General features: G+C 33.4%; 2 protein-coding genes across 4 annotated transcripts; one reads left to right on the top strand and one right to left on the bottom strand.

The window, feature by feature from the left end:
• Window positions 1-654: 654 nt before the first annotated feature.
• On the bottom strand, window positions 655-3,678 carry LOC120183326 (rRNA-processing protein EFG1-like). Of its 3 annotated transcripts, XM_039188048.1 has the most exons (8): window positions 3,468-3,678; window positions 3,216-3,345; window positions 2,983-3,110; window positions 2,705-2,843; window positions 2,329-2,455; window positions 2,021-2,084; window positions 1,654-1,935; window positions 655-801 (listed from the first exon to the last, which is right to left on the bottom strand). In XM_039188048.1, the coding sequence occupies exons 1-8, from the start codon at window positions 3,615-3,617 to the stop codon at window positions 796-798; spliced, it is 1,026 nt and encodes a 341-aa protein (XP_039043979.1). In that variant the 5' UTR covers window positions 3,618-3,678; the 3' UTR covers window positions 655-795. The 3 variants fall into 3 exon arrangements, with proteins under 3 accessions (XP_039043979.1, XP_039043978.1, XP_039043981.1); XM_039188047.1 differs by lacking the exon at window positions 655-801 and having other exon boundaries at window positions 1,421-1,935; window positions 3,468-3,677; XM_039188050.1 differs by lacking the exon at window positions 655-801 and having other exon boundaries at window positions 1,421-1,935; window positions 2,344-2,455; window positions 3,468-3,677.
• Window positions 3,679-21,795: 18,117 nt separating this feature from the next.
• On the top strand, window positions 21,796-26,207 carry LOC120183312 (CRM-domain containing factor CFM3A, chloroplastic/mitochondrial-like). The gene is made up of 9 exons (XM_039188036.1): window positions 21,796-22,836; window positions 23,180-23,669; window positions 23,748-23,878; window positions 24,515-24,865; window positions 24,995-25,151; window positions 25,232-25,524; window positions 25,612-25,671; window positions 25,768-25,857; window positions 25,959-26,207. The coding sequence occupies exons 1-9, from the start codon at window positions 21,964-21,966 to the stop codon at window positions 26,037-26,039; spliced, it is 2,526 nt and encodes an 841-aa protein (XP_039043967.1). The 5' UTR covers window positions 21,796-21,963; the 3' UTR covers window positions 26,040-26,207.
• Window positions 26,208-27,994: the final 1,787 nt, after the last annotated feature.

Here is a 27,994-nt window from a genome sequence, read left to right as displayed (position 1 = left end):
GAATGATATATTGAATATAAAATTAAATATTAATGTTAAAATCAACAAAATTAAAAATTCGATGATATAAATGAATCAACTCTCAAAGTTTGATGTATAAATATTTTTCCTAATAAAATTATGAATATAAAATAAAAATTAATTAGGAGAATGCATTCATAAAAAGATGTATTATAAAAGACATTTAGTGCTGTAATTTTCTCGGGGGGAAAAAACAATAATCCTAAAATGCAGCCAAATCAAAAGTGGAGAACAATCATCAACAAATCAAAGTTGAAGTATCACATCATTCCTTTATACCATTAATACTAATGTTTATAACACAATTCATCTATTTTTAAGGTTTAGGTAACTAAATATAAAATTATCTATATGAAAACGATTTTTAAAATATAACATTATTTAATATATTTAAAAATGTATTTAGTAAAATACAACATTATTACTAATATATTGGAATTTAAAAATGGGAATAAAATTCCTAAAATAATCACTACCCTAATAATAAAAAGGCATTTAAACCTTCGAAGGGCAATTTAGATTTTCCAATAAGGTAGTTTGCAACATTGTGAAGTGCTCAATTTAAGGATCCTTAATCTCCGTCCAATTAACAATTCTTGTGAAATGAAAATATTTATATCCATCAAAGAGGTAAGAGGATAACTAAATTTCACTGAAACCATAATTAAAACTATTCTTGAACTAGCGCCAATTACGTAATACTACAAAAAGTTACTTGATACATCTCTCCCCCACACCAATTTGCTTTCATGGATGCCAGAACCCGAGTTTACCTCATCCCTGCAAATACAAGAGATAATATGTTACAAAATTACATGTACAAAGAATCAGCGAATGAATCCACAACATGAGATAATATGTTACAACACGTTTAGTATATAAACTCTCACTTTTGTTCCGTTTTAGTACCAAATTTAAAAAAAAAAAAATATACCTAACGTTTAATTTAGGTTTCAATTTGGTACCCTGCCATTAAAAACTTAACGGCACCGATGACGTGGAATTTACATTACAAGACACATGGAATATCAAAAAAGGGGAAATAATTCCACACCATCGCTGCCGCTAAGTTTTTAACGGCAGAGTACCAAATTGAAACCTAAACTAAATGTTAGGAATGGTCTTGAGAAAAATAAAATTTAGGGTACTAAAAAAGAATAAAAGTGATAGTTTAGGTACTAAAATGGAACAAAAAAAGATAGTTTAGATGCTAAACGTGTAATTTACCCAAAAAAATAGTCTTAAATACTGGTGCGTCTTGGCTAATATTCAACTTTGTATTCGATAATTAGGAGACTTGATACTAAAAGCATTTAGCTAACAGAAGGTACAAACTGCAAAGAAAAAGGAATAATATGCCGAAACAATAAAGTCAAGGGAGGGAATTGCAAATAATTCATGTTATCTCAAGGGCCCTTTCCATTTTCTGAGATATGGCAATCCCATGTAGCATGCATTTTTAGTAAAAGTACAAGACTAGGATACCAGATAGGAGCTTACAAGCCCTCAAGAAGAATGGAACACAGGACAGGCACAAACAATGATAAAAACCAATTTCCCACCATATAAAATGTAGAAAAGTAACAATAGTAAAGAAAAAGTACAATTAGATCCAAGTCACGGTCACCAAACCTGTTGCTTTCTCTTTTTTGGTCTCCTCTTCCTACGTGGTTTGCGAGCATCAGAATTTGAACTTAAATTACTACTGTTTCCTGTCTTTGAATTTGAGGACCCCCCTGCCTTAAAGGAAGAACCACTTCTTCTGTTTGATGTGTTGCTAGATGTGGACATTTCAGCTCTCTGCATGGATGAATTTCGGCTGGATGAAGATCCAAACCTTGATTTTGCACGTACCAAATTTGAAAATGAATTAGGCCTTGGAGGTGGCATTAAAGCTCTGGCAGAAACCTGTCTCTGTTACAAGTTGAAGGGGTGGAAACATCAAAACAGTTAAATTAATTATTTTCTTAAAATGAAACTGTACAATTCTATACTGAACCTGGTTCCTTTCATCACTAGACATGCCAGATGCTGCTTTCCCGGAAGCGCTAGAAGCCTGTTCTCTGCATATAAATGTTTGAGTGCACTTTTCATCACAACAAGAGTGGGATAAAGATTTGTGGCCTGTTCAACTAAAACAACATTGCCGTATATCCAAACAGTACATCTGATAATGACAGAGTCGATAGTGATAATGGTTCCACGTTCAAGTGAAAAAAAAGGTTCTTAATGGCAGCATCAGTCTACTTGCATCTCTAACTTATAATGCTTCATAAGAGCAAAGTTCAATTGAGCAGTTCAACTCACATGTCTAATACGTACCGGGTACTTTTATCTGTCCATTCATCGTCTGCGTCAACTTCATCGCTTGAAGATCCTTTTAAGAAGAAATCATCACTCAAATCCAACAGCCCATCATCCTCACTCCCTGTCTCTGTTAATCAAAGTCCAACCAGAACATATCATTCTTTTGAACACAGCAATACAAGTTAACAAGAACAATTAGTAGGTAAAGTAAAAAGTAATAAGAGAGAACATGTTACATCAATAACATGTGAGTTCCAGTGCAATTCACAATTAGACCTTCATTCTAAAAAGCTTAATTACACTATACCATGAAATAAAGGTAAATATGTTACTTCATATAGATTATATCGCCAGCTACAGTGAAGAGAAAATGCACCTTCCATATCTTTCCCGCTGGCAGCAGCAGCAACTACGTTGGCTTTTATCTGCGTCCGCAATCTATTTCTCCTATCAACCACTTCTGAATCATCACATCCCATAAATAAAGATACGTATTTCTCGGTCTTGGGGAAAAACTGCATTTGCAAATAGAAAAACAAAACTTCAGCTTTGCATAGTTTAGGAAAGACATACTGAACTCAAGTTCAAATAGTCAGTTAAACAACATTGTCCTATCATTAACATTTCAAAAACAAATTCTGCTACAAAGCTTACCCTAACATATTCAAGATCCTCTTTCAATTTTGATAGCTGGTTAGCAATCTCTGTGTCTTGTGTCTGACCAGATGAAGTTCGTTGCAGCTTCTCCAAACGCCGAATCCTCCTTTCTATCTTTCTTCTCTCTTCAATGGCAATTGAGATATTAGCAAATTAATGATTCATTCCCTATATGAACTAAATACAACAGTGTAAGAAAAGATCATAGTAATTCTTTGTTTTTTTTTTACCAAAAAACTTAATCTTTCTGTTCCTCAAGAAGATTTTTCGTTCCACGGCTAGTCGAGTATGGATTTCTTGTTGTCTCTTAAGCCCTTCTAACTTATTTTCTTGAGCCTCTCTAACTTCAGGAGGAAGATCCTTATATTACATATGCGAAAAGGAGCAAAATTGCAATTCAGAGAATTTATAATACATACGAAGACCCTAAAATTAAAATTTAATTCAAAAGGAGGAAAAGGAAAAACTGAGATGAAGAATACCTTCCGCAGCATGCGTTCAATGGAGCGTATCTGGTTCTTGAGAGAAACGGCTTTTGGCTTCGATTTCTTGTCTACGCCAGGTCCCTTTGATCGCCGAATGACGCGCTTCCCTTCCACCACGCGCCGCTTACCATAGCCACCGTGGGCCATGTCGTTTCTAACCTTTTTGCCCACTTTTTTTTGTTACTGATCTTGCTCCTTTAGAGATATTCTTTAACCTTCTTCTTTCGTTTTCTGCTTGCCTTCGCAGGTCCCATGAACCAAATACACGGTGTTTGATTCAACGATTGTGGGATCTTACATTCTCATATTTGGTTGATTGAAAATTTCATTATCAGAAATATTTTATTATTAATAGTAGATTTTTTAGTATATTAACATGAATATCATTACCTCTCTTTCTTTAGGTATTGTAATATTACCGACGTTTTGGACTAAAATTTCCTTAAATTTTTATTTTTTTTCAAAAATATCATTATTCTATCATTGAATAATAAAAATTCTACGAAGATTAAATTATAAATTTATCCTTAAATTATTTTAGATTTACAAAAAAAATTTATAATTAAAATTTTATATGAAGTTAGGGATTAATTTTTTTTACCCTTTATAATAAGGACAATTTGGTCAAATATACATTCCAATAATCTTTTATTCCTTTAACCAAACATGGTAATCTTACATTCCTGCTAAACCAACCAAACATTAAATACAACATTCTCAGTAATCTTATTCCCTGGTAATCTTTTATTCCCACTTGTAATCTTACATTCCGTGAACCAAACACACCCTTAACCCTTTTCTATTAATATTACTTTTTATTTGTTTAATCATGATACCATAAATATTCATTAAAACAACATATCTATTTTATCAATACATCTATATTATATATTTCTATATACATGTTTTAATAGTATAATGCTAAATATAATCATTTAACAATTATTTGAAAATCACTTTAATTTATATTTTTTTATTGAATAATCAAATCTAACTTTAACTTCATTAAAAAAATAAGTAAAAGGGTACGCGAAGCCCCTGTACTTAAAAAAAATCAATGTGATCATTATATTATTTTTCTCTCAATGTAGCTCTCTAACTCAAAAAAAAAAATTAATACGACCTTTTAACCAACGTTTTCCGTCATTGACCGATATTAGTATAAGTATTTCGCTATTAGGATGCTCTAAGTCAACCATAAGTTTCTGTAAAATCTATCCACATGGTTTTTTCATTCCTCTTCAACAACTGTCTATGCAACCGAAAATTGATTATATCTCATTTCTACCAACAACCACAAACAATATTTTCTTCATACTAGATTTGAGGAAGCATTCACGTCTACATGAATTAACGGAACAGTTGGTTAATGACGAAAAACCTTAGTCAAAGAGTCACATTAATTTTTTTTAAGTTATAGGGTCACATTGAAAAAAATATATAGTACGATGATCACATTAATTTTTTTTTAAAGTATAAGAGTTTCACATACCTTTCACCAAAAATATAATATGTTCGTAAATTGATCTAAGATGTAACTAATTACGTGAAAAAAAGATTGTGCATGTTTCCTTTTTCCTCTTGCTGCACGATAATAGGACTAATGGATCCCAGTTTTCTGCACCATCTTCATTGTTTCTTCGATTTTATTTTTAAAAAATATTTTTCAAACCTTAATTATCTTCAACCCCAGGGGCGGACCTTATAGTTGTCTTGGGTATCTCAGGCAACCCCTTAAAATTGTCTATCTAGTGTTAATTTTTTTCTAATTTTTTTAATTAATACAAATGTCACCCCTAATATTGTGTGTAACTGTTGCTCTTTATTATATGAAAAAATTAATATCATATTTAAAATTTAAAAAAAAAGATCAAGCCCATAAATCAAGCATCTATTTTTAGTTTTGTGGGAATTAGGATACGCCTGAATTTTTGGGCAACCCCTGAATTTTTGTCCTAGGTCCGCCTCTGTTCAACCCACCCTTGAGCCTTTGTTGCGAACTAGAGTAAGTGGTATCTATATGAGTCAATGTTATAATATATTTTCAGGAATTCGTCACGGCGATATAACGAGTTCAGTGAAAAGTAATTTTTTTTAAAATATATTAATTAATTTAAAATTTTTAAAAAAATTAAAACTCATCATGTCGAGGTGATGAGTTTCTTTGAAATTTAAAATAAACTGGACATTTATAGTCATTGGGCAACATACAACATCAACGATCAGAAGCAACAGACATATTGAAACTTGTCACGTCGAGGTGATGAGTTTCATAGGGTTTTGAAAAATATAGTCGTTGACTCGTTTATAGCCGTTGGGTCTGGGGTTTAAGATTTTTATTGTGTATTGTTAAGAAAAAAAAACTTAGAAAATTGTAGTTTTTGAAGTATTACATAAAATGTCTACGCGAGATTAAATGTTACGTCTTGATGATGTTCATATTTCTTCACTCAAACTCACTCTGTAAGAAGAACAAACCATTCTTCAACGAGGAATGACATTTAGTGATTCGCATCAGTAGATTATTATATATTTACAATAATTCAGATTGTATCCAATCACATTTCTTCATGATTTTAAGGTGAACATGACACTGATTTCAACGTGGATTGAACGTTGGAGGCCCGAAATGTATATTTTCTATTTTTCGAGTGGTGAAGCGAGATGTCGCTTACCAACTTAGTGTTTCAGTTAATGGTGTGACACTAATGAGGCTCAACGATTACAATCGATTCTAAATTATTGAGAAAATTTTGGGAAATGTGTCACCACCAGAGGTCTTAAAAGGGTATTGGATACAAATAACTTGGTTGGAGTCTAAATTTCATGTGACTGACGACTCTATCGATGATGAGGTCAGATTTACAGCCCGAGCATATCTCCTCCAATTAATTTGAGGGGTATTATTACTGGATAAATCCGAGAATTTGGCACACACTCACTATCTTCCGGTATTGAATAATTTTACTGAGTGTCATAATACTAGTTGAGGCTCGGCGATTTTGATATTTTTGTATTGTGAACTTTGCAATGCTACAATCGTTAAAAGGGTCAAAAAGTCGATGTAGTGGATTGTCTAGTCTTGCTACAATCTTGGTCGTGATATCGGTTCTCATTTTTTACAACAATTACAACAACCTTGATTTAGTTTCCTCTAGCTGGAAGTTAATTTTTTAACTTTAGTTTTTTAGTAAATTTTTTATTTATTTTATTATTTATTTAGATGACAGCATAAAATTACCGAGACAAAGTTGTCAGGTACAAATAAAAATGATATGCGAATGATGATCAATATCGTCGGTAGACACATGGTAAATATTATTTTAATAAATTACTTAAATTTTTATTTATTTATAATTTAGACTAAGTTTTATAATTTAATTAATATTTACATTTTTGTTGGCTTCTGTATTGCGAATATGAGATTTACCGGTTACTAACACTGGGATTTTTTGAAGGCTCGGATTTGTGGTGTGTCATAACATCTTTACTTCATTTTGCGATTGTTGAGATGCACGTCGCAAATAGAGTGTTGCGTCAGTTTTCATTCCATCAACCAATTCCTATGCAAACTTTTTATATGACCGTGCTCCATAAAATTGATACGCGTTAGAAGTACAAAGAAAATTTTCCGAGGAAGCATGATGTATACATTCAACAATAAAATTAGTGACATTTATCTGTTCTTATACGTTTCGAGATTACAACTGTTGACCTTCATTTCAACATTTCTCTCTACCTCCGAAATTATGAAGTAAATGAGAAATCATATTTAACAACACCAAAAAAGATGACACAATAAATGAAATGAAGGCCAAATACGTGAAGGGCAAGAAATCATCATCATCGGCATTTTCGTCTTCTGCTTTTATTTCTGTAGAATATTTTACATTTCTTACTAGTTATAATTTTTATCCTTCATATCATGCTTCAATGAAGAGTAACCTCCGGGTGAACTTGTTATTTTTATATATAATACTTCCAAATGTTAGAATAATGTGTCGGGATATTTTTCCTTATAAGACTTGTCATAATTCAGGTTTTCATAAATTTTTATGAATGTTTACTGTGCTCATTATTACCGTCAGTAATCATATTATTAGAAGGTGAAAACTTTATTTCACATCTAAATCTGAATTCAACAAAAATTTGTTTCATTTGTATAATTTAAACTGATTCATTGAACTCAATTAAATATGCGAATCGAACTTAATTTAATATAAAATGGTTCATATTCAAATAATATGAACAAATTTTTGCTGAAGTTTATTTAAATAATTAAAACTTATTATAAGTTTTTGTATTATTTTTACAGTTTATTTTAATTTTTTACTATAAGAAAAAATAATTTAGTCCCTACATCGTATCTGAAAGTTATTTTACTCTCTACTATAAAAAGAAATATTTTAGTTCTTGCACGTTTGAAATTTGATCCAAAATACTAAAATTATTGTTAGATACTTAAATATTTAGGGTTAAATACCCCTTTCATACATGAATTATATCAAATTCTCAGTTTCATATATAATGTTTAAAAATTCTCAATTTTATACATGATGTTTTCTGCCATTAACGGATTTACCCACTTCCATCACGAAAGTGACGTGGAGCCCTACGACCACTAATAAAATGACACGTGACACTTTAAAAACATGTTTTTAGGTAAATTACTAATCACTCAACTATTTTCTCACTCTTATTTTAGTCACTAAAGTTTAAAAACAAAAACCAACGCCAAGAAAAAAAACTTGGTTTTCTTTAAAATTGTTGCCCTACCCCTCGTCGTCGTTCAACCTTCTTCTGGCCGATCGTGGCATTCACCACCACCCTGGGAGCTTTGCCATTGTCCCACAAAGTTAACCTGACCATCAGTTACCTCCATCCGGTCGTCGTTCATCTGGAAATTATAAAGAATCGTATGAGTCTCACCATCGTTGATCTCAGCCACCATTGAACGGTGAATGTCACCTCCCTCACCTGTGGAAGTTCCTCCCTCGTCGGATCATAACCCATCAACTCACACGCTGAGTCTCGCCATCATTTGTCGTAGAGAAGAATTAAAAGGTTCGTCAAAAAACTTCTTCTTGTCACTATTTTTTCATAATTTTCCGTAAAACTGACCGACGTTACATCTCACCGCCCCTCCCATTGAGTTCTCCGGTCAGTTTCGATCAAGACCCAACTAGTGGATCATGTCACTGCCGTTATTTCCGTCGTTATCGACGTTGGATAAGCTTCGAATAACTTTTTCGGTTGTTTTCATCATGATTTGGTTGTTTTTATCGTCATTATTTATATTATTTTAATAAATTTGAGTTTTTAAAACAAGAGTAATTTTATAGTTTAATAATTAAATTAAAAAAATATAAACTTTAGTGACTAAAATAAGAGTGATAAGATAGTTGGGTGATGAATGATGTAATTTACCTAAAAATAAAAAATATATGTTTTTTAAAGCGCCACATGTCGTGGTTCTAAGGTTCCACGTCACTTTCTATGACGAAAGTTGTTGAGTTAATCGATCTACGGAATCGGCCAAGAGGGGGGTGAATTGGCAATTAAAAATTTCGTGGAAGCTTTTGCAGAAAATTTAAAGTAATTGCACAGCGATTTACAGTTGTTCGACTTTCTCAAACAAAGTCTACGTCCACTACCTTAGCTATCCACACTAAGGATTTTCCAACAAATTCACTAATTTGTTCTTTCTTTTGAGGCCAAAGAGATAACCTTACAAAATCCCTCAAGAGTATACCCCAACTCTTGAGAACACTCTTTTTCCCAAAGAGAAGATTACAAATTTGCAAACTTACAAGAAAACCTCACAAGGTAAGATGTTTGCACAATTCTAGAACAAAGAAAAGAACACTCAAGGATAAATACAATTGAGTACAAAAGTGTCTTGAAAGCAAATGAATATTGGATGAAAAATAGGCTTGAAATACTCAAACTTGAGGTTGATGCTTTCTCTTTGATTCTCTCTTGATTCTAGTTGATTGATGTTTCTTGTTGTTGATCAATGGCTCCAGAGCTTGTTTAAATATCCCTTGAATCAATTCTGAACGTTGGTGATAATTAGTGGGGATAATAGAGCCGTTTAAGTGTGAAAACAATTGATTTTTCTAGGTGGAGCATCTCATGCATCGATGCATGATCAAGTATGCATCGGTGCATTCGTGTAAAATTCAAATATTTTGACCGTTGGAACACTTGATGCATCGGTGCACCAAGTGTGCATCGATGCATGAAATGCATTCGATGTTTGAGTAATAGCCTGATGCATCGATGCATGGCTTGTGCATCGATGCATCAAATGCATTCGATGTTTTGAAAAAATTCAGAGTGCATCGATGCATGGAGAGTGCATCGGTACATGGAATGCATTCGATGTTCAATTAATTCATCGATGCATCGATGCATGGACTGATGCATCGGTGCATGCCTTTGAATAATTGATTTAAGGCTTGTTTTTGGTTCAAAATACTTTGTGAAAATTGTTTCAAAAATAGTTTAAGTACAAATCACAATTTTACACATTTAGTAAGGATTAGAATTGATCTTGAAAAACTTGGAGTAATAATTTGATATTCGGTTGATTGAATCGAATTTGTAAAATCATTTGTGAAATCTTAAAAATCATTTAACTTAATTTGTTATATCGAAATATCAAAAATGTTTTCAACAATCTCCCCCTTTTTGATATAACAAAACATTTGAATAATTTTAAGATTTGTTTAAGAAATTATTTTTGAAATCGATTTTGAAAAACTTACTCCCCTTACTATAGCACATCTTAAATTTTCTCCCCTTTTTGTTAAATCAAAAAGACTCTATATAAACGTTTTAAACAAGAATTTGAAAAACATTAGCCAATTGATTTATTAATAATAAGCTGCTAAGATCACAATCAAAAGAGAGATTAGCCATTAGTTTTCATAAACAATATTCATAATAAAATGTGAAATGGCATAATTGGTCATATATCTAATGATGCAAAATGAATAAAATTCAAACCAAATATATTAAAATTAAGTTCAAACATTCAAGTATCCAAACATCCAAACAAACATAAACATTCAAATCAAAAAGTTTAACAATCCAAGTTCTTAAAGTTTAAAACCAAATATCATCAAATAACGTTTAATCATCCATAGCGGAATCGGGAGGAGGAGGAGGATAATGAGCTCTAACTTCAAGAGTAAGAGCATCCATACGATCACGCATCTCCCTCTGAAACTCAGTAATCGTAGACTCCATGGAAGCAAAACGCAGATCAAACGACTCTAGAAAAGATTGGAAATAAGGTGGCGTTTGATCATCTTGCCGAGCTGGTACTTCCTCGTCAATATCTCTCATAAGCCTTTGAAGCTCTGGATCATTATCAGCGTCAGGAGCTGGAGGAGGAGGAGGAGCACGAGAAGAACTAGGAGCAGCTTGTGAAGAACTAGCTCCCGGGGTTTGCTTACCGGGTCGAAAAGACCATAGTCCGGTGTTCTCATCCAATTTCCAATCCGATTTCTTTAAGGATGTGATATTGATTGGGTTTTGGAGCGGAATAGGATTGTCAAGGGAGACATCTAGGCCGAGTTTGATAAACAAATTGCTTAGTAGAAAACCATAAGGTAGGGTTTCTACATGCTTTGAGGGAATGATGTTTATGATATCGACAAGCGCGCTAAAGACAATATGTGGAAAATTGATTTTCTTTTTGTTCTTTATACAGTGCATCCACCATAAGTCTGTAGTACGTAGTGTGGAGTACCGACCTGCGGATGGTCTAAACCACCAAGAGATCATTAAGTGAAGAAATCGATCGTGGTGAGACCTAAAGGTACTGACACTAGCATTAGGAAGATATGGATATTCCACATCTTCCTTCTCATTAAATAAACCCTCATCATCTAAACCAAAATGAGATGCGATGGATTCAGAAGTAATAGTGATATATTGTCCTAAAAGATAGGATCTAATCGCTATAGTACCGCACTGAGTTGTGTTCTGAATACAAACCGCATTGGAATAAAAGATGCGGACAAGTTGGTGAAAGACGATGGGTTGAAGAGAAAATAGTTTATCAAACTTCCATCGGCGAAGAATTGAGAGGTATTCAAATTCAAGTTTTATCATAGCTTGTAGAGAAGGAATACGCTCTTCCCTAATACGATAGGATTGGAAGGAGTTCATGTACCTAGAGTATAATTCATCCCTACGGTTTTCAGGCATGTTAAAACAAGTACTAATGAGGGATGAAGGAATATTGGATGGATTTTGAGGTCTAGGAGCGGGAGGACGGTTTTGGTGAGACCGACTCGAGGATGATCTAGGGCGTTTAGGATTAGACATGGTTAGGGAAATCGGAAAAGAAATATCACATGCAATTTAAAAACACATGTATGCACAAAATTCAATCCCAAAACTCAAATGAGTCCTCAATAATTCAAGGTTCTCTAACATAATCCTAATGGGCAAAGTTTTGAAAACTATTTAAAATTAATATCATAATGCGCATAGTTTTCATGAAAACAACACAATTGAATCAATAATTTTTGAATTTTTTTTAAATTCGAAATTTCCAAATAATTTCGAAAAATTATGTGTTTTTGATGAAATTCGTTGTAGAAACTAGTTTAGAATCATCATATAGCCAATGCCCGATAATTATTTCAAACTATAACTAATCTAAACTAGTCCTAAGTTCAAAAATTTAATGAAATAGAGTTTTTGTGAAAATACCTTGAAAAATTCAGATTGAGGGGAATGAGGAGATGTTTTGCGCGATTTAATGAGTGTAGCAGGTTTGTAGGATGAAAAACTTGAAGAATCTGATGTTTTCCCGAAGATTTTGAGCAAAAATAGAGATTTGAGGTGAGAGTGGGACGAACGGCCGTGAGTTTATGTTTTAGGTTTTGAGAAAAATGAAGAGATGAAGATTTTAAACCTAAAACTCGACGGATGCATCGGTGCATGGTCTTATGCATCGATGCATATTCAAGGATGCATCGATGCATTGTTAAATGCATCGGTGCATGAAGCACAAAAATGTCAAAAATCCGTTTTAAACACTTAAAATGCTAAATAATTTGGCTCTAATGGTAATGGCAACTCATATATCAAAAATTAATTATGTTCAATCAATCAAATTAATCTTCAAACTTTATTTGAACATAAAATTAATTTTTATTAAGAATCATAAACTCCCCCTAACTAATAGCAAGAATACAATTTATTATTATAAGCATTTTTCAGTATTTATTAAAAGTGCTAAATTATTTTAAATACTAAGTGAAGATAGGTCAGTTAAACCTAATTCTCTTCTAAGTGTCCAAAATCTTTCTTTATCTAAGGGTTTTGTAAAAATATCCGCTAATTGGTGCAAAGTATCAACAAATTCTAGAACTACATCTTCCTTAGTGACATGGTCCCTAATGAAGTGATGTCTTATTTCAATATGCTTAGTTCTAGAGTGTTGGATGGGATTTTTAGTGAGACAAATAGCACTAGTATTGTCACACTTGATAGGAATGGTACCTACTTCAATTCCATAATCAAAAAGTTGTTGTTTCATCCATAAAACTTGTGCACAACAACTACCGGCTGAAATGTATTCCGCTTCAGTGGTAAATAATGCAACACAATTTTGTTTCTTTGAAAACCAAGAAATCAACATATTTCCAAGGAATTGACAAGTACCGGAGGTGCTTTTCCTATCTAATTTGCATCTTCCATAATCCGCATCAGAAAAGGCATGCAAGCTAAAGCTAGAGTCTCTAGGATACCAAAGTCCTAAACTAGGAGTGTCCTTAAGGTATCTAAAGATTCTCTTAACAGCTAGTAAATGTGATTCCTTAGGACATGATTGAAATCTAGCACATAAGCAAACACTAAACATAATGTCCGGTCTACTTGCAGTTGGATAAAGCAAAGAGCCAATCATTGACCTATATAATTTAACATCTACACATTTACCTCCTTCATCTAAGTCAAGCTTTGTTGAAGAGCTCATTGGAGTGTTATGAGGTTTCCCATTTTCCAGTCCAAACTTCTTGAGCATATCTTTGACGTACTTAGCTTGATTAATGAAGATGTCATCTTTTCTTTGCTTGATTTGGAGTCCCAAGAAAAATGAGAGCTCCCCCATCATGCTCATCTCAAACTCACTTTGCATTAGCTTAGAAAATTCTTGGCAAAGAACATCATTAGTAGAACCAAATATTATATCATCAACATAAATTTGAACTACTAATAAATCTTTACCTTTTCTCTTTAAAAACAATGTAGTGTCAACCTTTCCTTTTAAAAAACCTTTTTCAATTAAAAAATTTGACAATCTTTCATACCAAGCTCTAGGAGCTTGTTTTAAACCATAAAGAGCTTTTGTCAATTTTAAAACATGATCCGGAAAATTTGAATCTTCGAAACCTGGAGGTTGTTCCACGTACACTTCTTCTTTTATAAAACCATTTAAAAATGCACTTTTAACATCCATTTGATATAATTTAAATTCATTGAAACATGCAAATGCCAATAACATTCTAATTGCTTCCATCCTAGCTACGGGAGCGTATGTTTCATCATAGTCTATGCCTTCTTCTTGAGTATAGCCTTGAGCAACAAGTCTAGCCTTGTTCCTCACTATATTACCACTTTCATCAAGTTATTTCTAAAAACCCATCTAGTACCTACAGTAGATTTATTACTAGGCCTTTCAACTAATGTCCATACTTTACTTCTCTCAAATTGATTTAATTTTTCTTGCATAGCCATAATCCAATGTTCATCTTTTAATGCTTCTTTGATGTTCTTAGGCTCTATGCATGAAATAAATGCAACATAATTACAGATATTTCTAAGAGAAGATCGAGTAGTTACCCCTTTTGATGGATCACCTATAATTTCACCATCCTTGACATAGTTGTACTCTCTTGGAAAATATACTTCCCTTTCTTCAATGGTTGGATTCTCGAGGGGATCATGAGTTTCCTCATCTTTTGTTTCTTCCTTTGATGATGATTCTCCAACGTCATGTCTAACGTCATTTGCTTGTACAATACCTACATCATCATTAACAGAAGAATCCTTCCTTGGAAGGGGATTATCATCGAAAACAACATGTATAGACTCTTCTACAACTAAAGTTCTTTTATTAAATACACGATAAGCTTTAGAATTTAAGGAATAACCAGAAAATTCCTTCATCACCTTTAGCATCAAATTTGCCAAGATTTTCTTTACCGTTGTTTAAAACAAAACATTTACATCCAAAAGGATGAAAATAACTAATGTTAGGCTTTTTATTTTTGAGAATTTCATATGGAGTTTTCTTTAAAATTGGCCTAATCATTACTCGATTTACAACATAACAAACGGTATTTGTGGCTTCTGCCCAAAAATATTTTGGCAAATTATTTTCACAAAGCATGGTTCTAGCCATTTCTTCTAAAGTTCGATTTTTCCTCTCAACAACTCCATTTTGTTGAGGGGTTCTAGGTGCTGAAAAATTATGGCTAATACCATTAGAATTACAAAACTCAATAAATCCAAGATTTTCAAATTCAGTTCCATGATCACTTCTAACACTAGTGATAGAGTAATCTTTTTCATTTTGGATTATTTTGAAAATGTGATGAATTTTCTAATGCTTCATCTTTAGTACTTAAGAATAGAACCCAAGTGTATCTAGAATAGTCATCTACCAAGACAAATGCATATTGTTTTCCTCCCAAGCTAGTAGTTCTAGTTGGCCCAAAAAGATCTAAATGGATCAATTGTAATACTCTACTAGTTGATACATCATTAATAGATTTAAAAGAAACTCGTTTTTGTTTTCCTTTAGCACAAGCATCACAGATTTTATCATTATCAAATTTAAGCTTAGGCAACCCTCTTACTAAGTCTCCTTATACCATAACCAACTATCATGCTCATCCTTAGCAACTAGGCATAAATTAGTCATATCAATAGAATCTAATGCACCATGTAAATGTTTCCTATTCTATGACCAACAAGCATAATCCGATTAGATGCAATGTCAATGACTTTACAACCATTAATTTCAAATAAGACATTGAATCCTTTATCGCATAATTGACTAATACTCAATAGATTATGCTTTAATCCATTCACATATAAAACATTCTTAATTTGTATGGAAGAGGTATTACCTATTGTACCAATACCTTCAATGTGACCTTTTGAATTGTCTCCAAAAGTCACTTCTCCTCCATTTTTGGCGTTAAGCTCAATGAACCGGCTTTTGTCTCCGGTCATATGTCTTGATCATCCACTATCAAGGTACCATGAGTTTGAATTTGTTTCCCGTGCCTTGTAGCAATGCTCCTTTCCCTACAAACATAGATTAATTTTTGATTTTTGGTACCCAAATTTTTTGGGTCCATATTCATTAGTTTCCAAAATCCTAGTCCCTTAGGTATCCATTTGTGTAGGATATTTTTATCTTTAGTAGTAATGAGTTCTTTAGGAACCCACATACTTCTAATGATTTTTCCATTAGAGGTTCTTTGGGGACCTCTATGATTGTAGTTTCTAAAACTTTTTCTAACAAAGTTGGATTTTGAATTTCCACCTTTTTCAAAATGTTTTGTTCCAACTTTATCAAAAGAAGTTTTAAGATCATCAATTTTCTTTTGATGATCATCATTGATCTTTGAAAGTAAATTTTGCAAATCTAAATTTTCTTTTCAAACTCTTCTAGTTTGATTTGCAAGTCTTTAATTTTACTTTCAAGATCGTTGTTGGTTTTGGATATGAGTTTGTTTTCATTTTTCAATTTTGAAACATCATTTTTATATTTTAAAAACAATTTCTCATAATCCGAAGCCAACCCATTGTACTCCTCAAATAACTCATCATAAGATAAATCATCAAAATCGGATGAGTTAGAGGTTACCTTAGAATCTTCCCCGAATGCCATCAAGCACAAGTTTGCTACTTCTTGTTCCTCTTCATCGGAACCTTCTTCATCGCTCCATGTAGCCACATGAGCCTTGTGCTTATTCTTTGATTGACCCTTTTTCTTCAATTGTGGGCAATCATATTGACATGCCCCGGCTTTTTGCATTCATAGCAAATGATTGGGTCATTCTCTTTTGGTTCATTTTTAAGGCCTTCGTTTCGTTTGAATTTTCTTCCTTGGTAAGGTCTCATCATTTTTCTGAACCGTTTGGCAAACAATGCCATTTCCTCGTCATCATCATCATTATTAGAATCATTCTCATCTTTTGTGGATTTGAGAGCAACTCCAATATTTTTCTTCTTCTCCTTTTCCTTTGGTGTCTCTTAAACTTTATCAAGGTCCACCTCATCTTCGAGCATCATCTCATGAGTGAGGAGTGAACCGATAAGTTCTTCAAGAGTTAAGGACGATAGGTCCTTAGACTCGATGATTGCCGTCTTCTTTGATTGCCATGATTTTGGGAGGGAGTAGACTAACTTCCTCACAAGCTTTTCATTTGAGATGATCTCTCCATATGATTTGAGACCATTGACAATCGTTGAAAATCTATCCGTCATAGCTTTGATGTCTTCATTTGGTTTCATCTGAAATTTTCATAGCTATGCGTTAGAATACTAATTTTTGATTTCTTTACCTCATATGTACCTTTATATGTGACTTGAAGCTTGTCCCATATTTCTTTGGCGGTTGTACACGATGAAACTCTCACGATGAAACTCTTCCGTATTCATCTGGTCCAAGAGCACAAAAAATAATATGGATGGCTTTGAGTTGAGCTGGAACATTCTTGTCTCTCTTCACTCCACAACCTTGGATGAGTGATAGGCTTGATGTATCCTTCTTCTACGGCATTCCATGCTCCCATGTCACTTCTTGAATGAAGTACATCATTCTATTCTTCCAATAGGCGTAATTAGCTCCATTGAAGAAAGGAGGCTTGTTGACGGGCATCGAATCAAGACCGGAGTCGTAATTTGAAGTGGAGGCCATTGATGACTTGGTAATCGATGTAACTCTTCCCGAATCGACTCAAGAGGCGATTAAACCTTCAAATGAGTGAGGCTCTGATACCAATTGTTGAGTTAATCGATCTATGGAATCGGCCAAGAGGGGGGTGAATTGGCAATTAAAAATTTCGTGGAAGCTTTTGCAGAAAATTTAAAGTAATTGCACAGCGATTTACAGTGGTTCGACTTTCTCAAACAAAGTCTACATCCACTACCTTAGCTATCCACACTAAGGATTTTCCAACAAATTCACTAATTTGTTCTTTCTTTTGAGGCCAAAGAGATAACCTTACAAAATCCCTCAAGAGTATACCCCAACTCTTGAGAACACTCTTTTTCCCAAAGAGAAGATTACAAATTTGCAAACTTACAAGAAAACCTCACAAGGTAAGATGTTTGCACAATTCTAGAACAAAGAAAAGAATACTCAAGGATAAATACAATTGAGTACAAAAGTGTTCTTGAAAGCAAATGAATATTGGATGAAAAATAGGCTTGAAATACTCAAACTTGAGGTTTGATGCTTTCTCTTTGATTCTCTCTTGATTCTAGTTGATTGATGTTTCTTGTTGTTGATCAATGGCTCCAGAGCTTGTTTAAATACCCCTTGAATCAATTCTGAACGTTGGTGATAATTAGTGGGGATAATAGAGCCGTTTAAGTGTGAAAACAATTGATTTTTCTATGTGGAGCGTCTCATGCATCGATGCATGATCAAGTATGCATCGGTGCATTCGTGTAAAATTCAAATATTTTGACCGTTGGAACACTTGATGCATCGGTGCACCAAGTGTGCATCGATGCATGAAATGCATTCGATGTTTGAGAAATAGCCTGATGCATCGATGCATGGCTTGTGCATCGATGCATCAAATGCATTCGATGTTTTGAAAAAATTCAGAGTGCATCGATGCATGGAGAGTGCATCGGTGCATGGAATGCATTCGATGTTCAATTAATTCATCGATGCATCGATGCATGGACTGATGCATCGGTGCATGCCTTTGAATAATTGATTTAAGGCTTGTTTTTGGTTCAAAATACTTTGTGAAAATTGTTTCAAAAATAGTTTAAGTACAAATCACAATTTTACACATTTAGTAAGGATTAGAATTGATCTTGAAAAACTTGGAGTAATAATTTGATATTCGGTTAATTGAATCGAATTTGTAAAATCATTTGTGAAATCTTAAAATTCATTTAACTTAATTTGTTATATCGAAATATCAAAAATGTTTTCAACAAAAGTGGGTGAATATGTTAATGGTAGAAAACACCATGTATGAAATCAAAATTTTTAAACGTTATGTATGAAACTGAGAATTTGGTATAGTTCGTGTATGAATGGGGTATTTAACCCAATATTTTAATTGGAATACTAAAGAGGTGTCTTTTAATTTTAAACTCGAGCAAATTAATCTCTACATTTTTTGTGTGAATTTTTACATAAAATTTTTAAATGCTTGTGGAATCTAAATGCAAAGTTAATTTTTATTAAAACTTCAAACTCTATAGTCTTCACTTATAATAGTATTGAAATTACTAATAAAAACATGAAAGATATCTAAATTGTTTAATTGAAAAGTATGCATTAACTTTTTTTTTAGAATTTTTAGATTTGGAGTGTGAATAAGGGTTTAATAGAGAAAATAATAAAAAATATGTAAATTTTCATTAATATTTTCAAAATTATGAAAATATTTATTTTTATTTTATTTTACAGAAAATGTTATCCAATAGTAGTTGGACACGTGTCATGTATTGACAAAAAAGATGAACACTATCATGGATAATTCTTATTTCTACTCACTTTCAAAATGTATATTGAATAAATTACTCTTGTTCTTCTAGGAGGTATCAATTTGCTCAATTTTAAAATTGATAGACTTAAAAAGTGTATAAACCAAAATATTTAAGCCAACAAACTACAACTTTAAAATTTTAAATCAAAATATTTATTTTTGCAAATGTACATGTACTAAAATATCTCTTTCTCTAGTAGAGAGACTAAAATGAACTTTTAGATATAATATAAAAACTAAAATATTTTTATAGTACAACTTTTGAATATAATACAAGAATTTCTATTACACTTTAAACTAATTTAAACTTATTAAAATAATAATTTAAAATAACTTAAAATTAAGTTATTATTTATTTGAAAATTAATAATTTATGAATGAACCAAAATATCTCAGTGGTTAAAAGAATAATTGTTATTTCTTAACATCAACCACTGCATCATATGTTATTGAGCGTTCATTGTCAAATTATAAAACCAATTATCGCTCAATATTTTGTTGTTTAACATTCTAAGTAGACCTATAATGAAGAGAATTTAAAAATTTAAAAAAAAAATCCTAAAAATTTTAGAAAGTTAAGAATTTATATAAAAAAATTAAATAAATAAAATGGAAATAATTACTATAAAAATATAAATATTAAAAAAAGATATTTGAATTTAATTAAAAAAATTGGTAAAGTAATAAATAAAACAATAATAAAATAAAATTTTAAATTTAGAATAATCATAATTACTATAATAGATTAAGAATCGTTGTTGTTCCTAGAGGTCACGGGTTCGAGCACCAGCGGTTGCAGCAGAGTGATTGAGCATTCATTGTCAAATGATTGAGAAATACTACTTTGTAATCACCTTAATTTACAAATTCTTACGTATGGTTTACAAAATTTTCTTTTATACGTTAAGTTATTGTCGATTTGTACCATTTTCTCTTTTTCTTTGTTTCCTTCGTACCAATACATCAATTTTATTTTATTTATTTTTTATTGTCCTTATGGTTTCAAGACTTTGTCTTAACTAATTCGGACCGACTCTCATCACACATATGACTTTCGTGGTTGAGTCTCTCTCTACATACACAAAGAATCAAACCCGAGACAATACTTAAGCAACATCAAGTTGATTACCATTTAAATCAACCCTGTTAACTATTTTTTTAATAAATTTATGTAACTTCTTGCTTAAAATTTTAATCTCTCTTCATTTTAGTTTTGGGCCACTTTAACATTGAGAAAATACACGGATGACCTGATCCATCCATTAAATATTGGGGTTGGGTCAAACCCAAAATCTTTGGATTTAATATGAGTCGAATATGAAGCTTATAATGTAGGTGGATCGGAGTCTGAATTTTAAAAATGTGCAAATTATATCAAATAGTGTTATATTTTAAGATTTATAGCAATTTTACTACTCAACTTTAAAGACATTCATTTTTAACATTAAGAATTGGTTTTGGCTTAAATTATAGCATTGAAATGTCAGATTTTTAACGACCAAATAGATGGTGGTATTCTTCCTGATAAACTTTAGTTTGTGTTCTAATTTGTCATTAAATTTTAAAATATTTCATTTTAGATACGAAACTTTAATTCATATATCATTATGTTCCTTATAGTTACTTAAATCGTCATTATTTGTCAATCACCACCTATCACTAGTTTTCATTCACAAAAAAAATTGGTATCGAAAAGTTTGTATTTCATACATTTTTTTTCTGCTTAGATTAGTTTTCCACAAAACTCATTTAAAAGTGATGAAAATCTATCTAAAGGTTCGGTGTTCTAGTACTTAAATTTCCTCTAACGATTGTCCAAGTAGACTAGTTTTTTTTTTTTTTGAAAGAAGGTACTTTGCATTATAATCAGTTACAAAGTACACCACCTTAAGGACTTTATTAAAAAAACCTCCCTAGACCTAAATGGAGGAAAAAGAGTGTGCCTTGAAACAGTATGGATCATTATACAGTGAAAATATATTAGCTCTTTCAATACAAACACAGTCCCTACAACTTACCATTGACGAGCTACCCTTACCAACCTTCCAACGACTAACCCAAGGAAATAAAAGCAGAACCTGCTACTGTTTTAGGTATGTAATTTGTCTTCTCAAAAGAATGTTTCTCACCGTTCGAATTTTTTAATGAACATCAAATTCCTCAAATATGACAAATTCATCAATATCTAGAGACGTAAAAGACGTCAAAGAATGATGATTTTAAACTATAACTAAAAATATGTGCAAAATTCCTAACTTTAACAAAGAAAATGATAAGATGGAATAAAAAGTATTTTGAATTTCGACTTCTAACACATTTTAGTCTTATCTCAGCACTAAACTACCGTGTAATCAATATATTAATGGGTTAACAACCCAATGCTCTAATTGAAACCAAGACAAAAATATAATGCTAAATTGAAATTTGTTAAAATTTCATGGTGAAACCGATACAAATTTTAAAATTCAGGGGTATTAAGTTTATCCTAAAAGTATTGGAGGAGCCTCACCCAAATTGACCTATAAGCATCTCCAAGTTTTGATTACAACACCGGCGAAAACAGAGCACGTATATTTCTTCCCCGCCAGCCATGGATACTATAACATGCATCTCCAGTTTAAATTAATCAAAACATCCTTTGTTAAATTACCCTATCTTTCTACTTCTTCTTCTGCTGATTAGTTTGTGCATCTTTTTGTTTCTTCATCTAATCAATGACTCTATTTCATCCAACAACGACCACCAAATCAACCTTCCTGGATTCATTTCAAGCCTCTCTCTCCAGGTTCAATGGCCTCCCTCTCCCTTTTTTCAGGTCTAATCTTCCTCTAAAAGCCCTAAATTTTTGTGCTGCTAACCATACCATCGCTTCAAGCTCACATGTTCACCGATACCCAGAAAGCCAAACCAAAGCTTTTCCCATCGTGAGAAGTAATTGGTTAGATAATTGGAACAAAACCCACAAAAGAAATGGACCAAAACCACCGAAAACAGTGTTCAACTATAGGAAAAACGGGAATTCATGGAGCTTGTCTTATTCAAATAGTGGTAACAATGGGAGCAGCAGCAGCAGTAGTACAATGGAGAAAATAGTGGAGAAATTGAAGAAGTTTGGGTATGTTGGAGAGGAAACTGAACAGAAAAGAAAGGGTGAAGGACAAACAAGGAGAGATAATGAAAGAGGGTCTGTAGAGGATATGTTTTATGTGGAAGAAGGAATGTTACCAAATACCAGAGGTGGGTTCTCAAAGGAGTCGCCTTTGGGGGTCGAAAGTGTGTCTGAAAGTGATGGGGAAGTAAGGTTTCCATGGGAGAAAAGGAAGGAAGAAGAAGAAGAAGAAGAGAAGTGGACAGCCAGAAGAGATGTTAAGACTTCAGTGGCTGAGTTGACCCTGCCTGAGTCTGAACTCAGAAGGTTAAAGAACTTGACATTTCGGACCAAGAGTAAAATGAGAATTAAGGGCTCTGGTGTTACTCAAGAAGTGGTGGATACAATTCATGACAAGTGGAAGACTACGGAGATTGTGAGGTTAAAGGTTGAAGGGGCACCTGCGCTTAATATGAAAAGGATGCACGAAATATTGGAGGTTTGCTTCTGATAAACTTTCATTATTTTTGTTTTTAGTATTTGTAGAAAATTCTTTACCATTTTTGCTCTTGAAAGTAGAAATATTTGAAGAATAAACCTCTTTGAAAATATGTATATGCATATCCTGTTGCTGTGTTTATTCCCTAGTTCGTTTGGTTGGGGAATGATATCATCTCACATGCGGACTGTTGTACAAAACCAAAGGAAGTATAAATAATAATGTAATTTCAGGGGATGATAATATGTAAGAATGTTATAACTCCTATCTCTCTGAGTCGGAATGAAATTGTTAGTTATCTATCTGTTGCTAATTAGGCTGTTTTGTCTTCTCATTTGTGCAGAGAAAAACCGGTGGATTGGTAGTTTGGAGGTCCGGGACATCCGTTTCTTTATATAGAGGTGTTAGCTATGAGGTTCCCTCGGTGCACCTCAACAAAAATATATATAAGAAAAATGAGATGTCTACATATTCATCATCCCCAGTTTCTAATAAAACTAAGGATCCTTCTGACTCGGGTTCTCAAAATGAAGTGGCTCCACCGAAGGCAAACTCTGAAACTGCAGCTGAGGAGCATAAAAATGCAGAGCCATTGCCAGAAGTAAAGTACGAGGATGAAGTGGACAAGTTTTTAGAGGGCCTGGGTCCTAGGTATGCTGATTGGCCAGGATGTAATCCCTTACCAGTTGATGCTGATTTGCTTCCTGGAATAGTTCCTGGGTATCGGCCTCCATTTAGAGTACTTCCTTACGGGGTAAGATCTTCTCTCGGAGTAAAGGAAGCAACGTCTTTGAGGAGACTTGCCAGAGTTCTTCCTCCGCATTTCGCTTTAGGTATGCTACAGTTATTGTGTCACTGCATATGATCTAAATACGGTTCTTTCGAATGTCTAATGAAGTATACATCTCCAGGTAGAAGTAGGCAGCTCCAAGGTCTGGCGGTGGCCATGATTAAATTGTGGGAGAAAAGTTCTATTGCGAAGATTGCACTCAAACGAGGAGTGCAACTAACTACTAGTGAGAGAATGGCTGAAGATCTCAAGGTAATTGAACTAAATTTTCTCAGCCATTTCGTTGTATCTTTGTGTCAACTAGTATCCAATGCTTCCTATCCTTTTTTTGGTGTTCTGTCTTTATCCTCTGAGATGTGAAAGTTTTTGGTAAAAAGCTTAGCTTTTTGTAAAGTTAATGAATCAAACATGAATGTATTTTGTTTTCTGTTCAAGAACATAGCCTATGTTGAGTCGTTCCGACTAATAGGAATATGTTAGTGGACCTTGTCCAATTGTCCCTACTATGATCTTATTGCATACCTGCCTTCTTTTGCTAGCAATCCAGCTTTTGAATTCCTTGTGATTGAAGCCATGAGGAATAAGTTGAATCAATTTGAATATGAAATATTTATGCTATTTTATGCGCCATAATAATTCAGCATTCCTTCAGTAATCAATGAATTCATTCAACTAAATTAGACAACGCGATCGAACTTCCCCCGTTCTTCTGTTTTGGTTATCATCATCTCGTAATCATTCTAACAATGTGCTGGTGATACACTAGTGTCGAGGCTGAATAGGTAGTCCATATCAGTTATATTTCATAAACATGTTATGTTCAACTATTTGGGCTCCGAAACACCAGATTGAACTGTTGATCACTTACTGTTTTATGATTGGCTTCAGAAATTAACAGGGGGCATGCTTCTCTCCAGAAACAAGGACTTCTTGGTCTTCTACCGGGGAAAGAACTTTTTGTCAGCGGATGTTGCTGAAGCTTTATCAGAAAGGGAAAGAACGGCGAAGTCCTTGCAAGATGAAGAGGAGCAAGCACGGTTAAGAGCCTCAGCTTTGTTTGTACCAAGCACTGAAGTAACCGAGCAATCGGGGGCTGCAGGTACCCTCGGAGAAACTTTGGATGCAGATGCTAGATGGGGAAAGACGTTGGACGATCATCATAAGGAAAAAGTTATGAAGGAAGCAGAAATGTTGAGGCATGCCAACCTAGTCAGGAAACTTGAAAAGAACTTAGCTTTTGTGAGTTCCTTGAATAGTCATTAGCTATGTTTTCACAAGTTTTCTTAGTTTTATACTCTGAATGCTGCCGCTAGTAAGTTGTATATTTAAACTTACATAGGCTTGAATGTGAGTTTTTTTCCATTTCAGGCTGAGCGAAAGCTATTGAAAGCTGAACGAGCTTTATCTAAGGTTGAAGTTTATTTAAAACCAGCTGATAGACAGGCTGATCCGGAAAGCATAACTGATGAGGAAAGGTTTATGTTTCGCAAGCTCGGGTTGAGGATGAAAGCTTTCTTACTTCTTGGTATTTCTCTTCTACAAGAGTTGTCATAGTCTTCATTTTTAGAATTCGAGATTTTTATGGGAGTTTGATCCTCACTTCAGGTAGACGTGGAGTTTTCGATGGTACTATAGAGAACATGCACTTGCACTGGAAATACAGGGAGTTGATTAAGATCATTTTGAAGGCTAAAAATTTTGATCAGGTAAAAAAGGTCGCCATAGCGCTCGAAGCTGAAAGCGGTGGAGTTTTGGTTTCCGTTGATAAAATCTCCAAAGGATATGCCATAATTGTTTACCGAGGAAAGGATTATGAGCGGCCTTCTACAATAAGGCCTAAGAATCTTTTGACAAAGAGGAGGGCTTTGGCACGTTCTATTGAGCTTCAAAGACACGAGGTATCTCTCGACAACTCCTTAATTTACCGATTGGCATCGCATACACCTCCGAAAGGGCTCATCTTTTCTACTCATTCTGTTAAACAGGCACTCTTGAAGCATATTTCAGCACTGCAGGCTAGGGTGGAGAAAATAAGATCTGAGATAGTATGTTTTCTTCTGTACCGTATTAGCTTTTCTTCTTCTTCGTTCATGGGTGTGACCATGGATATAATGCATTAACCTTGCATGCAACTTTGGTAGGATCAAATGCACAGCATGGACGGCCGAGGAGACGAGGAATTCTATGACAGAGTAGATTCTTCATATCCTACTGATGACGATGACACCGAGGTATAGCCTTTTATTCTCACGCTCGATCTGCTGCTGCCGCTTGATGTAAGATATTTGATCTAATGCTTTGTTTTCTTTCGAAAATTTTCCGGTGTCTACAGGAGGAAGGGGATGAGACCTACCTTGGGACATATGAGAGCGAAGATGATGGTGAAGACGAAACCCAATTTCCCACTCCATAACAAACATCAAGAGTCATTAACAGAGTCCCTTGGAGCACTTGTATACACATTTTGCCTTGCATCGAGAGAGAAACCGATGAAGCGAGAAAAGAGATGAGGGTTAAATTACTGGGAAGTAGCTAAAGAGCAATAATGAACAATACTGGGGAATTGCAAGGCAATAATATGCACAAATCTATCATGTATTGCGAGAATATTTAAGAATAATGAGGTTAAACAGCGCCCTGCTAACCCCACTGTTATTTAAAATTAAGTACTTATTTAGCAGATAAAGCTTTTTTTCAAGGCTCAAAACTAATATTGATTGATACCCGCCAACAATTAGCTTATCAACTAAATTCTTTAGAATTTTCCTCTTAAATTCTAGGCTTTTTAAATATCTTGACAGATCACAATTTATTTTCGGACGGATGATATTGTAGTGAAATCAAAAGGCTAATACCAAAATAAGTGTTCGGATTATACCTAAATTAATTTTCAAATAGGTGCCTAAACTATATTTTGACGCATCAAGGTATCTTACAAACGTTACTCATTTAAGTGCTCGGGGTGTTAATTTTTCCGTTAAGTGACACATGTCACAATCTGGTGCTTTTAAAACTTTTATTTAAAATTAAAAATTAAAAATATTTATATTTTTAAAGAAAAAATAAATATTTTGAAATAATCCAAAAACTTTGAAAACTTTCATTTCAACCCTTAAACCCATGCGGACCATCACCCTTTGCCGTCGACGAAACTCCACCCGACCTCATCTCCTCCCGGCGACCAAAACCCCCATGAATTCGTGACCGATCGTCGGCCGGTCGACAGCGAATCGACGTTTTATACCAACGAACCCTATGATAAAAATCGTGATCCCACGCAATCTCGATGGCCAATCGACTGCAACTACGACGACCTATGGCTAAGAGGATGGCAGGGAATACGTCAGCGGCGATCGTCGTGGCCGAAAAGGGGGCGACGACTGATTAAGGATAGGATTTGTGGCTTTTAGGTATTTGAGGGCCTTTTTATAATTTAAGAGAAATTAGATTTTTTATAAATATAATAATATTAAAAAAAATCACCAGATTGTGACACATGTCACTTAACGGGGAAAATTAATGCCGTTGACGGCCAAGGCATTTAAATGGGTAACATTTGTAATATTTGGCACCTAGACGAGTCAAAAAAATAATTTAGGCACCTATTTGAGATGTTAAGTATAGTTTAGCCACTTATTTTGATATTAACCCAAATCAAAATATATTTTCGTTCAGATCATTTTCCATTCTACTTTCTAAAAATGTTCTTGAAGTCAAAGCCATCACTGAATATATTTTGGTAAAACACGTTCAGTGCAGTCAGAAAGCACGAAACTTTTGATGCGACTAATTAAGATGAATTATTCAAATTTTTATTTGAATTTAATTATAAATATTTTTATTTTATTTTATTTTAATTTAAACAAATTTTTATAACAATATAAAATAGATATACATGATACAAAATCGAGGGATTCGAAATTTAAAAATGATTTCACTAATTATTAAAAAATTTTGTATTAATAAAATTTTATTTTATAACTCAGTAAAAAAAAATTTAGTTCAATATCCAGTTCAAATAAAAAAATTGTAATTTTTTAAATCGAATTTTACTCACCTTTATAAGTAATAATAGAAGGTGGTTCTATTCAAGCTTATCTAAACCATGAACAAGAAAGAGTTTTTTGGGATTAAGAATCCAAAGATCGTATCTTTCACTACCAAAGTTACCTGGCGGACAAACTTTCAATGCATTTATACACTTTCTGGTTATAGATCAAATCAGTGAAGATTAATCAAATTACCAAACCATCTTCAACTAGTAAATGAAACATTCAGAGCCTCTGTTCAAAACATGAGCAAATGAAAGTCTCAAAATCTAACAACTTAAGCATATAAAATTTCCGTCAACTGAAAATACCGAAGGTG

Source organism: Hibiscus syriacus, unplaced genomic scaffold, assembly GCF_006381635.1.
Source record: "Hibiscus syriacus cultivar Baekdansim isolate YM2019G1 unplaced genomic scaffold, ASM638163v2 tig00112758_pilon, whole genome shotgun sequence".
Classification (NCBI taxonomy): domain Eukaryota; kingdom Viridiplantae; phylum Streptophyta; class Magnoliopsida; order Malvales; family Malvaceae; genus Hibiscus; species Hibiscus syriacus.
Note: the sequence above shows the minus strand (reverse complement) of the source record. Positions and strands in the feature narration are given on the sequence as shown.